The sequence below is a fragment of the Gambusia affinis genome, linkage group LG20 (genome assembly GCF_019740435.1).
Source record: "Gambusia affinis linkage group LG20, SWU_Gaff_1.0, whole genome shotgun sequence".
NCBI lineage: Eukaryota > Metazoa > Chordata > Actinopteri > Cyprinodontiformes > Poeciliidae > Gambusia > Gambusia affinis.
This window is the reverse complement of record NC_057887.1, coordinates 8,999,517-9,012,546: the sequence shown is the minus strand read 5'-3', so window position 1 is coordinate 9,012,546 and position 13,030 is coordinate 8,999,517. Positions and strand designations below refer to the sequence as shown.

General features: G+C 36.2%; 1 protein-coding gene across 4 annotated transcripts in view; it reads left to right on the top strand.

The window, feature by feature from the left end:
* The window catches only part of wu:fj29h11 (protein NO VEIN), a 53,320-nt gene that overhangs the window by 31,488 nt on the left and 8,802 nt on the right, over positions 1-13,030 (top strand). For all 4 annotated transcript variants that reach the window (XM_044102517.1, XM_044102518.1, XM_044102520.1 and 1 more), the window contains 6 exons: positions 914-988; positions 2,311-2,484; positions 2,570-2,850; positions 2,968-3,116; positions 3,501-3,579; positions 3,835-3,949. In XM_044102517.1, coding sequence (XP_043958452.1) covers positions 914-988; positions 2,311-2,484; positions 2,570-2,850; positions 2,968-3,116; positions 3,501-3,579; positions 3,835-3,949 — 873 coding nt within the window. The remainder of the gene's footprint in view (positions 1-913; positions 989-2,310; positions 2,485-2,569; positions 2,851-2,967; positions 3,117-3,500; positions 3,580-3,834; positions 3,950-13,030) is intronic.

The window sequence follows — 13,030 nt, the reverse complement described above, 5'->3', positions numbered from 1 at the left end:
ATTATTATAAGTGTAGTTGCAAAATGTGTTGGCAAAAATGAAAGTAAGCAGATGGAACAAATTAAGGGTATAGAAAATCGCATTACCTTCTAGAAGTGTCCTTGTAGCTGTGGAGCTAAAGATCAATGTGTCCATATAGTTAAAATGCTCTGTATACTTTTTGTCACATTAAAATTAGAAACTACAATTCATTTTATTGCTACTTTATGACTAGTTATTTTTGCAACAAAGCATAGGCAAACGATTCACTCTCTAGTTCGGCAAGGATTAGTGATGCACAACACCAAGAATTAAATAGTAATTTCCATATAGCTGTTTAGAGTTTTTAAATGTTTTTCTCCGTTTTTCTTAATCACAATTTCTCCTCCACTCTGACAAAAACCCGAATCTTGCTTGTAAAGTTGAATGAAAGTCCATCCAGTTTTCCAGAAGCATTTTGTACATGCATAGTAATAATAATACAAGTCGTTTGTAATATCAATACCCTACATAATATTGCAATAAGCTGCAATATTGTACATTTATAGTACAATAATATTTTTGCTCCAGTACAGACGATGCTTTCCAAAAGGTTGTCTTATTTTCTTCTTAAATGTTTTTTATTTGTGGGCTATATGAATGTAAACATTTATTGTGATAATGTTCACAGTGTCTATAAACGATTTGATAAATCAATATAATCCCTATATATTTGGACAGATGTTTGATAATTTTCCATATTTATCATCTGCATAAAATCCCCCTAAATCATATCCAAGCTAGCTTTCTTCAAATTAACTCAGTAGATTGAAATAGTCAGTAGAAAAAAAACACAAAAATATAATGGGGCAACAAATTAAGACTGATAACATGACCATAAAGCACAAATGACCATTTATTCTTTCCATTATTTTTCTTCTTTCTGTTTCCTCAGCTCAAAAGTGTAAGCGTAAAGTGTTTGGAGACCAGGAAACCAAATTGGATCCGAGTTACAGCTCCCAGTTGAAAGGTGAGTGACGCGTCCTTCGCCTCTTTAATCAGACCGACTTTCATCTCAAAGAGAGACGCACTTTAAACACAGCTTGGGAGAATTTAGTACGGCAGCCTACCAGGGACATATTCTCCCTGGAGAGAGAAAGTACCGAGGTGCAAATTAACACCAGGCCTGATGTAATCAGGGAGTGGTAGAAAAAAAAATGAGTTTTTTAGTATTACACACCTGTCACTCATCATCTTACTTACAGACTCTTGGTATTTTTTATTCTTCCCTCCGTCTAACCCCTGAGATATTTCATGCCCTTCAGAGAGAGAGAGGTGTGAAAGAGAAAGATGGATTCTCAAAATGGAGGATGGTTGTTACTGCAGGATTCTTCACTCAGCGATTTGCTGGGTGGTTTCAGCTCAGGCAGCAGTTAGAGAGACGGGTTACGGATGCTTCTGTCATCACTCAGTGTTGTACACACATTATTCAGTTCCTGCTCATTCAGCCTCTGAGTTTTATTTTGAAAAGTCAACAGATTCACTTTTTCCTTTTATTTATTTTTGTTATTTTAATTAGAAAATCTGAGTAAAAAAATCTGAGTAAAAATCATTGCTAAAATATAGAACATACTTTTATAATACTTTGCGCTATAAGACATGAAAGCTTTTATTTTGAAGAGTACTTTTGTATCTTTATTTAGACGTTTGAAGATCAACTCTTTTAAAGGTTCGTTTGGTTTAATTATTAATGTGGATTTTGCTTTTGTAAGAATCTGGGCCATAAAACATTGAAGCAGTTATTGTTAAGAGCATCTGTAAGATTTATTCACAAAGTTCTTATTACTAACCCTGTTAATTACTTTTGTACAAAAACTGTTATCCTTTTTTTTTTTTTTTTTGACAAATTGCTATTTTTAATTTCTGGTTAAGGTTTATTTTCTTGTGTTCTTTCTTTTCTTTTTTTGTCTTGCTTGCTTTTTTTGTTCTTTACTTTTTTCCTTCTTTCTTTTCTTTGTTTTTCTTCCTCTCTTTTCTCCTTCTTTCTTTCTCCGTCCGTCTATCATTTTTCGGGGTCATTCTTGCACAATGCACCTGTTGTTCTACACCAACATCATCGTTGCGTCTGCATGTTCTCCCTGCGTGGAGGTTTAGCTCAAATGATCATTAAAATATTCAGGAATGTTGATCAGGTGATTTATATCGGGCACCAATACCACTTAAACATCTGTTTTAGTCATTAGTCACATGCAAAAAGCTTCCTATGACTCTCCAGTGTTTGTCTAAGTGGGACTGGGTGACTCATTGTGTGTGTGTGTGTGTGTGTGTGTGTGTGTTTTCTCTCTGTACCAGTCATGGTCTCCGACATGAAGGTTTTCCCCACTAAGGACAGCTGGGTGAGTCTGAGTCGTCAGCCTATGATCGGCGACGACAAAGAGCTGGAGAAGATCTTCAAACCTCACAAGGAGGTTTGTCTGCTCCACCTGCCGCCACCAGAGAAGAAGTCTGTTCCCAGGAGTAAGACCGGTACTTCACCGCCGCCGTGATGCCGTCAACTTTTCTATCACTTAAGAGGATCTGAATGTTTCCTGCTTCCTGTGTGGTCCGGCAGGTCAACCGGTCGCAGGGGATCGAGCTACTAAACCAGCCTTCTACGAGAAGGACAGAGACTCATTCCTGAAGATCTGCGGGATCCGTCGTCTTTCCCAGTGTGTCAAATGGGAGCCCCAGACTGAGAGCTGGAGTCCTTGTGCCTCCATGCAGTCCCTGGTGCGCTTCGTCACCCCCTACATCCAGAGGTTCCTCTACCACCATGAAGAGCTGGCCGACGTCTACGCAGACCTGACCGACGGGAACATAGCAGAGAAACTCAAGCACCTCTCCTTTGGACAGGTGGGCAAGTAGAAAGAAACCGGAACTGAATTGTTGCACAATTTTGACGGTGAACTTTGAAGTCTCTGGGTTCGGGTTCCTAAACAGACGTTGTTCTCTGTCGCCGTCTGTTTCCAGGTGGGGAAGCTGTACATCCGCTACCAGCTGGACGTGGCCGGCAACGAGAACGCAGTGATAGAGCTGCAGGATGTGATCTGTCTGCTGAAGGACGAGAAGGAGCTCTACATTCAGAAGGACCATGTCAACGAGAAGCTGGAGATCCTGAGGTTTGTCGGCTCACCGGCCCGAACCTAGAAAGTTCTGGAGATGAGAGCAGTCTGACCGCAGCCTGGAGAAATACTGGAAAATATTATTTACTGAATTTATTTCATACTGAATTTATGTCTGTTGTTCAATTAACCATTTTATCATCCGTCCATCTGAACTGAGAATTTGCAGATAAATCTTTAAAGTTTTGGCTCTCTAGATTAAAAACTGTAGGAATCCTCATGTAGGTTCAGTATCACGGGCTCTTAGTGTCTTAAAATGTCTGCTTTGACAGGATGTTTCTTTGCCTTTCTTTATGTTAAAGTACATCTGTTGAGGGTTAAAGTTTGAGCTCATTTTAAGGTGAACTGTCTGAGACCAGCTTGCCTCTGTGTGTGTCACAGTGAGCTGGTGAAGCTGTTCTGCACAGAGAGCAGCCACAGAAAGGACCTGAAGCAGTTCCTGATCCTCCTGATCAACAGCGTAAGTTAAATACGATCACTGATCCGCTTGGAGTTAAGTTGGATTTGTTAGTAAAAGCTGAATATTTCTCTGTGGTTAAATTATTTAATAAAAGGTTCCATCCAGGAATCAGACAAGAAGCAGATTTTTTGCACAACAGGCATCATTAGCTGGCAGCACAGATTACAAACATCATCAAATAATGAAAATAATTTATTAATATAACTGGTGGGATATTGAGTCTGCATTAGGTAACTGTCATACAACCTGATGCAGGATGAAAGGGCTCTGGAGAGACTGATGAAAAGAGAGAACATCAGAGAGCTGCCCAGCGACGAAGAGCAGTGGGAGGTCCCAGAGCCCCGCAGAGCAGAGACAGACAATGACAGAGGTGCATAACACACACACACACACACACACACACCCACACACACACACCCACACGGACGGATGGATGGAGTGTTTGGTGAAGTCACCATGGAAACACTAATTTGTTGTCCCCCACTCACCCTTCCCAAAATTGAAATACTATTGAGAATCTTGTAATATTTAATAGTTTATCTGTACAAACCGCTGACACCAGCATTCAATGACCTGATGATCTAAACGGATGAATAAAAATGAGTTGTTGCAGCTCATTTTTATTGTTTTAAGTCTCAAAACTGTTTGTTGAGTTTATTAACTCAATAAGTAATATTTATTAACTCAATAAGTAATATTTATTAACTCAATAGGTAATATTTATTAACTCAATAAGTAATATTTATTAACTCAATAGGTAATATTTATTAACTCAATAGGTAATATTTATTAACTCAATAAGTAATATTTATTAACTCAATAGGTAATATTTATTAACTCAATAGGTAATATTTATTAACTCAATAGGTAATATTTATTAACTCAATAAGTAATATTTATTAACTCAATAGGTAATATTTATTAACTCAATAGGTAATATTTATTAACTCAATAAGTAATATTTATTAACTCAATAGGTAATATTTATTAACTCAATAGGTAATATTTATTAACTCAATAGGTAATATTTATTAACTCAATAAGTAATATTTATTAACTCAATAAGTAATATTTATTAACTCAATAAGTAATATTTATTAACTCAATAGGTAATATTTATTAACTCAATAAGTAATATTTATTAACTCAATAGGTAATATTTATTAACTCAATAAGTAATATTTATTAACTCAATAAGTAATATTTATTAACTCAATAAGTAGTGTTTAATGATTACTGTTCAGCCTGTGTGATTCTCAAGAGGAGAAAAGTGCAAATGATTCAGTGGGGTGTGTATTTTTAGTCTTACCGGTAAAATTTAAGACTGTAGTTATTGGTAACTCATCAGCTTATTCTTTTTCAAAAGCTATAAAGTGTTTTTTGTTGTTTTTTTTTTTTTACATTTTTGTAAAAAAATATTGTTCACATTTCAGCTAGTCAAAAGAGATGAGAAATGCATAATATTCTGGGTCCACAGTAAATGGGGCTCCGTCTATTTCCTGGCACTTCTCTGCGAGTATTACAAGAATTACAGCCTGACTATGAATTTTATTTTTTGTAAAAGAATAAATTTGTCTGTTCCTGCAGAGTGAGTACAGGTTTGATTCCGCCGATCTTTTATATTAAACACTTTAGATTAAGCTAAATATTGAGCTTTATGCTACCCGACTGACCCCTGCTGTGTGTGATCCCAGTTTAAATTTACATTTCTTCATGTTTTCTAAGCACAGTAGCATTCCCCGGTGAAGAGGCACAAAATCAACTCCTTTGTAATAAACTTGTTGGGAAAGGTGGAAATGAACCGCTGAATTACTTTTTGTTGCCATTCAGAAAGCTGTGTAGGGTTTTATAGTTCAGTCTGAACCACAGTCTTCCTCTTCTCCACTAGAGAATACATGGTGTGTGTGTGTGTGTGTGTGCGTTGGTATATGTGATTTAGCAGGACATTTCGTCAGAATACACACCACACTAGAAGGACATTTTGAATTAGCAGGACAGGAGCGGTGTCCTGCTAAAACAGAGAAAAATCTAAAAACGTAGAAAGGTTTCTATTGGTCTATTAACCCCAAAAATGCAAAAAAAACGAGATGTCCGCTTAATACACATAAACCTGATTTTGTGTATAATCTGTGTATCACCACAGTGCCCCCTATGGCAGGTTTGTGTAATAGCAGGACCTCATGAATATTCACACAAGGTCTTAATCTGATTGGTTGTTTACCGGAAGGTCCTGCTAATTATTACAGTGTCCTTCTAATTCACGTCTTGCAATTTACACTGGGGATGAGTTGGCAATATGATTATTCTGTGCTATAAGATACAGAAATGAATATATATTTTGGTCAAATATTGTTTATTTAAAATATTATGACTAATAAATGTGTGACATAAGTGCATGGATTAAAAGAAATATAAACCATAAGAGAGCCATTTTTCACCAAACTATTTATACACTCCACTGCTAACATTTTGTTGATTCTGGCTTGCTCTGCATCCATAGAACCAGAACCAAGCATTTTGAAGCAGAATTTAGCTTCAATGCACCACAAATCTTGAATAAAGCTTGAAAACAGCTGAAACAATGAATTCCTTTAAATCAAGGCAAAAACACAACTATTTACAATTGTTTCTGAATCTTAATCAAAGGTACATGTATCATTATATTTGATGTATATGATTTTAATTTTGATTTTACTTTGAATTTAATTTCTTTGTTTTTCTTTCTTAAGGTGAATGCACACCATGTTCTAAATTATTATGCAAATTGGATTTAACTGTTATAAAGATTACATTTTTGTTGTGCTATTAAATTTATAGATGGTATTGTGTGTCAGGGCTCTTTTAATCACTATAATTAATTTCGGATTAGTTTGTCTGGTGAGCTTAATTAAAGGAAATCTACTTAAGAAGGATGTTCCACATTATTAAGCAGGCCACAGCTTTCAAGCAATATGGGAAAGAGAAAGGATCTCTTTGCTGACCAAAATCATCAGATAGTGTAGTGCTATATGACAAGATATGAAAACATCAAATATTTTAACTGAAACTGAAGCATTATTGTACTGTGAAGAGATTTGTGGCTGATTTAGAACAAAGATGGGTTTGTATAGATAAAGGCAGAATGAGGAAGGTTTCTATTAGACAAATTCATCAAATTAAGAGAGCAGCTGTTAAAATGCCCTTACATAGCAGCAAGCAGTTACTTGAAGCTGGAACCACAAGGTGAAGGGTCCTCCAGAGGCTTGCAGTGCATGAACCTACTATTTGGCAGCTCCTAACCAGAGCTCACAAGCAGAACCAGTCGCAGTGGGCCCAACTGTACATGAAGATTGATTTTCAAACAGATTAGTTCACTGATGACTGATGTGCAACCCTGGATAGTCCAGATGTTCGCAGTAGTAGATTGATGATGGATGGCCACCAAATTCCAAAACAGCTGTGACATCAACAAGGAGGTAGTGGAGGCTGAAATCATGTGGAGAGCTGGTCAGCCCCTTCAGAGTCCCTGAAGGCTTGAAAATGACCTCAGCAAAGTATATGGACTTTCTGACTGATCACTTTCTTTCATGGTTCAGAAAGAAGAGCCATACCTTCCATACCAAAATCATCTCCATGCATGACAATGCATCATCTTATGCTGCAAGGCCACTGTGTATAGGCATGAAAGGGGAAAAACTCATGGTGAGGTCACCATCCTCCTCTGATCTCTGACCTCAACCCTACTGAGAACCTTTGGAGTTTCCTCAAACAGAAGATCTAAGGGTGGGATGCAGTTGATATCAAAACAACTCTGGGAAGGTATTCTGACATCCTGCAATGAAATTCAAGCAGAAACTATCCACAAGCTCACAAGTTCAATGAATGCAAGAATTGTGATGGTGATATCAAAGAAGGGGTCCTATGTGAACACGTAACTCAGTCTATTAAGAGGATTTTGATTGAATTAGGTTTTGATTTTAGTACTTGTGATGCTGCACATTCAAATATTGATTAGTTCAGAGAACTGTTTGCAGTTCTTTATAATCCATAAAATGTTTAGAAAATCTGCTGTGCATATTAATTTGGAACAGTGCATTTTGAGTTTCTTTTTGAAAAAATACTGTTCTCCTTGGGAGCTTTGTTCAGTAAAATTTTATTTATACTGTAGTAGTTCTTGACTTGACAATCATACTGACCATCATTTCCATTGACCATTTAATAAAATCTGAGAAGATATCAATTACATAATAATTTGGAACACAGTGTATGTTACTTGTATGACTTCTTAGTTCTGTGTTTCTTTGATGTAAAGCACTTTCAACTGCCTTCCAGCTGAAATGTGCTATACAAATAAACTTGACTTGACAGCAGTTTTCAGATCTTGCCAAAGATTCTCTGTTGAATTTATGTCTAGACTTTGACCTTGCCACTCTAACATGAATGTTTTTAAACCATTCCATTGTAGATCTGGCTTAATGTTTAGGGTCATTGTCTTGCTGGAAAGTGAACCTCCGCCCCAGCCTCAAGTCGTTTGCAGACTTCGCAGGTTTTCTTCCAAGATTGACCTGTATTTGGCTCAATCCATCTTACAATCAAGAATGAAGAAAAGAAATGTTTGTCAGTGGGGAAGGTGTGTTCAGAGTGATGTGCAGTGTCCATTCTCCACCACAAGTAATGCTTTGCATTTTGCCAAAAGTTCAATTTTGGTCTCGTCTTATTGTTTTTGCTGTATCCCAACATGGCTTCTGGGCAAATGGGACTTTTGTATGTTTAGGTGGATGGCCTTGTCTTGGTAGGTTCACAGCTGTGCCATTCTCTTTCCATTTCCAGATGATTCGTGGAACCTGTTTATAACCTAAGCCTGCTTTAAGCTTCTCCACAACTTTGTCCCTGAGTTGTCTGGTGTGTCCCTTGGACTTTGTGATGCTGTTTGCTTCCCAATATTCTCTTAACTAACCTTTGAGGCAGTCTTAGAGGAGTTGAACTTATACTGAGATTAGATTACACACAGGTGGACTATTTAGTCATTAGCAGTCATCAGGCAACTTCTGAAGGCAATTGGTCGCACTTAGGGAAAGGGGCTGAAGATTTTGTACACTGCACTTTTCAGCTTTTATTTGCAGAAAATGTTTTGAATCATGTATAGTTTTGTTTCTACTCCACAACTATATGCCACTTTGTGTTTGTCTTTCCCATAAAATTCTGTAAAAATATGTTTGCGGTTGTAATGTCAGAAAATATGGAAAAGTTCAAGGGCTATGGATACTTTTGCAAACTACTGTACCTACAATAAGTAAGGCAAGTCCAATGAGAGAAACAAGGTCCAGCAATCAACAGCTATGCATTGACAGTTATCAAATACCATGCTGGAATGATAAGATGGAAAAGGGAGGAAACTCAGTCCACTGATATAAGAATTCAAATGCTACTGATGATGAATGGAAAATTGTGCCTCTCAAGGTTGTAGCACATTGGAGTAGCCCTGTTCTTTCATTGAGAATTTAACTTTTAAACTTTCATTCCTGCCGTTCTGGGGGACAGATAGCTTTGGTTGGGACACAAGCTCCTTCTTGTTTTGATACTGTGTTTTTGGACTGATTTTTGAAAATATTGTTTATACTTTGCTATCTTGTTCTGATGCATAATCATAACAACAGGGTGTTTACAATAGCGAGCAAACAATACTACCAATGGACAAAAAGGCTTAGACTGAAACACAGCACAGAGGTGGTATTTATGGTGGCACACAAGCAGGTGCCTAGTACCGTAGCAATAGAGGCCAATCCACATAAGTGGATGACTTATTTTGGGCTGTCTAGCCCACAATAATAAATTTAGCTCTACATGGGATTGGGTGTCCATATGTTAGGTCATTATTTTATGACTTAGTGGTAGTGGAAGATTATTACATATTACAGGCTAGACCCAAGATGTTCAGTGTTTATTGTTGTGGTGTAAGTTTACAAAAGTTGGCAACTGTAGAGATTTACCATGGTGCTAAACATGGTGATTTAAAAGGAATAAATATTTTTCTGAGAAGAATTATGTCCACATATCATGTAAAAAGATAACTCTTTGTTTTTGGAATCATTAGGGCCCAATCAGCCCCAATATTAAAGATGAATTAATAATGCATGCCATGCAAAAGGCTAAAAAGAGTGGAAGGTGTGGGCAACAGTAGTGCCTGTGGTCACTGAAACCCTTGGGGTAATGACCCTAAACTGGAAGAGTGGCTCAAACAATACATCATCAGACCTCTTGATACAGAGAAGCACACCTTTGGGAACTGTTAATATACTGTGAAGACCACTCACACTCCAAGGCCTGTGGTAGAGGACCCAAGCTTTTTAAAATTTAATTTCCTTTTAGGATCAATAAAGTATTTTGAATTTGAAAGAAGGATAACCACTCATGGAGTAATACAGAATTACAAATATAAATATAAAAAGCATTTATTTAAAAATATTTAAAGTGCCAAAAATATTATGATTACTTATGTTACTGTTAGCACAAAACTTTAGATTGATATTTTGTCATTATCTCAATGTCACTACTCTGCATACATGCAGATTGTCTAGAAGTCTAATTTGTCTGTAGGCAGGTACATAAGACAACCTTTTTCTGCTGGTGTTGTCTGCCATTAGACAACAGTTTTGTTTTATGATTTAAAGTGTTTTGAACACTTTATATCATAAAGTGATCTAGTGTGTGTATATATATATATATATATATATATATATATATATATATATATATGTGTTGAAATGTGCTATAGAAGTAAACTTAAATAATTGATTGAACAGAAATGATTAAAAGAAGTGACCTTCCTGATAAAAGATTAAACATTGCTGGTGAGAGATACCATCTTACTGTTGTTTCCTAATTAAAGAAAGATGTATGATAAACTATTTAACTTTGAAATATTGAATGAAAGTTACAAAATATAACTCAAATAAATTTGTTTTCTTGTTTCTGAAAAAAAATCTGACCTTGTGTGCTTCAGAAACAAAATGGATTTCTCCTTTTGTTGTACCCCTCCTACTCTATCAACATGGTACAGTCCATCAAGGCCAGGTGCAAGCCATTAGTATTAATTGAACTTCTTTTGCGTGGAAGAAGAGGTAAGACTCATACAGAATCTCTTAAGACATTTAAGTACATATTGATTTGTAATTCTGAAGAATGTTGTAGGTTACTTGATGTTTGGATGCACCAAAGCATCTGATTTGCTTCAGTTTAGCTAGTTATCACCAACCATCTTAGTCAGTGTACCAGAGTTTAAAGGGAAGGTGGCTCACTCCAGAATTAGACAAAACTGTATTTGGACATTTTCTGTGCATCAGTGAGTGATATTCTTTCACAGGCACAAATTATCCTTTGTAATAATCATTACTATTAAGATAATGTTTTAATATTTGAAGGTTTTGAGAACCTGTCAATAGAAAGTCAATTATGTAATACTGTGTACTTCAGTACAGGTTTTTATACAATAAAATCAAATCATATTGTGTACAGCAGAGGTGTCAAACTCAAGGTCTTGAGGGCTTGTATACAATAACTTTTAGATGTGTCTGTGATGCCACATGGCTGGATCAAATGAGGTGGTCATCAGCAGGTCATCAACTTGACTGCCCTTAGAAGCTAATTCAGTCATATAATTCAGGTGTTTTGGACCAGAGGAACATCTAAAAGTTGCAGTACACTGCCCTCGATGCCTGGAGTTTGACACTCCTGATTTAAAGCATCATGTTGTTACTCAACAACAAATTACTCTGATCTTTGCAGGAGATGTCAGCAACAAGGTCTCAGAGAGCAAAAAGAAATCCCAAACATGATGCCAGCTATTATTCTCCTTGGGTGAAGATAAAGAGGATTTGATGTAAAATACATCAATTCATTTAAAGGTGAGTTGTGACTTTTTTACGTACAGGATTCCAGAGTTTATTAAAGGATTGTTTTTGTTTACTTTTGTCTTGCTTTTTGACTTTTAAACTATTTTTATACTGCACACTAGCATAGATCATATATATATATGTATAAAGGAGGACTGTGTTTTGAAATTCCAAGTATAAAAGAATGAGTGACATTTAGAAGCACCACTCAGCTGACAAACAAATGTTCAAGTAACACAGAAAGACCTCAAATTAGATCAATTAACTGATTTTGAAAAATTTTAATAATCTCATTTGCTACTATTTGAAAGATATGCATTGTTTAAAGTTTATTCAACCTTACTCATTATGTTTACCTGCAGGTCGGGGTGTGTTCAGCTGCCAGTGCTTTCAAAAGGAGATTTCCTTATTGAGTGCAGAGGGAAGTCATAAGTAGGAAGGAACAAGAAAACCGATTGAAAATTTACCATGATGCACTCCAGGCTTTTATGTTTGATTTCAAGTTCAATGGACAACAGCTTTGGTATGTGACTGTTTTAATGTTGTTTTTATTTTATATTTAATCAAAGTGATGTAAACATTTTCAGCTTCATCAGTAAAAGTAGTTTTAGTTGGAGGAATATTCTTCTGACATGCAAACACCAAATATGCAAAATCATTTCCGTTGCATGGTATAATTATTCTTATAGCATACTTAATATTTTAGTGTTGATGCTGCCAGAGAACATGGATCATTGGGGAGGCTGGTAAATGATGAAGAGATGAACACAAACAACAAAATGAAAGTTACAAGGGTGGATGGAAGACGTCATCTCTGTTTGTAAGCACTCAAATATATTGGTCCAGGGAAGAAATGACTTATAATTGTAGTGATTCTGACTGGCTATGGAGAAGAAGGGTAGTAAGTGTGAAAATACTATCACAAGTCATTCTACTAGCATTGAAAATATTTTTGAAGGAAATGTCAAGTTGTAGTACAGAGTTTCATTATAGTTGAAAACAAGAAGTGATTAGCAGAGTGCCTAAAACCAGATTTTGGAGAAAGACTTAACCAGACCACCATTTCAACTTGTTCAGCGCTATCCAAAATGCTAGAAACTGTCATATGTAAATTAATATATTTTGACCTTATATTAATGAACATTTTATAGCAGGAGACATATTTTGCAGTGTCAATACATAAAATGTCTGTTTAACAATCAGCTGGACAGGTTCATTAAATAGGTGGATTTTATTTTCTATGGACTCATTCAGTATACATCTCTTCATTTCAGATTTCCAAAGATGAATTGTGTCAGGCTGGTGATGTGGAAACATGCGGATCCTGTTCAACCAACCCTCCAGAGGTAATTTTGGTGTCCAACGACCAACATATTATCTAAAACTAAGTCATTGAAATGATATTAAGTACTGTTCAAACACACAGGTATTGTCTAGTACTTGATATGTAAAGCTGCATTAAAAGGGAGGACAGAGGTTTGAAATTACAAGTACAAAAGAATGAAAGTTACATGTAGAAACGCCCATACACAGAGGTCCTGTGTAATACTCATCATGTAAGGTGCCAGAATAAGGAGGAC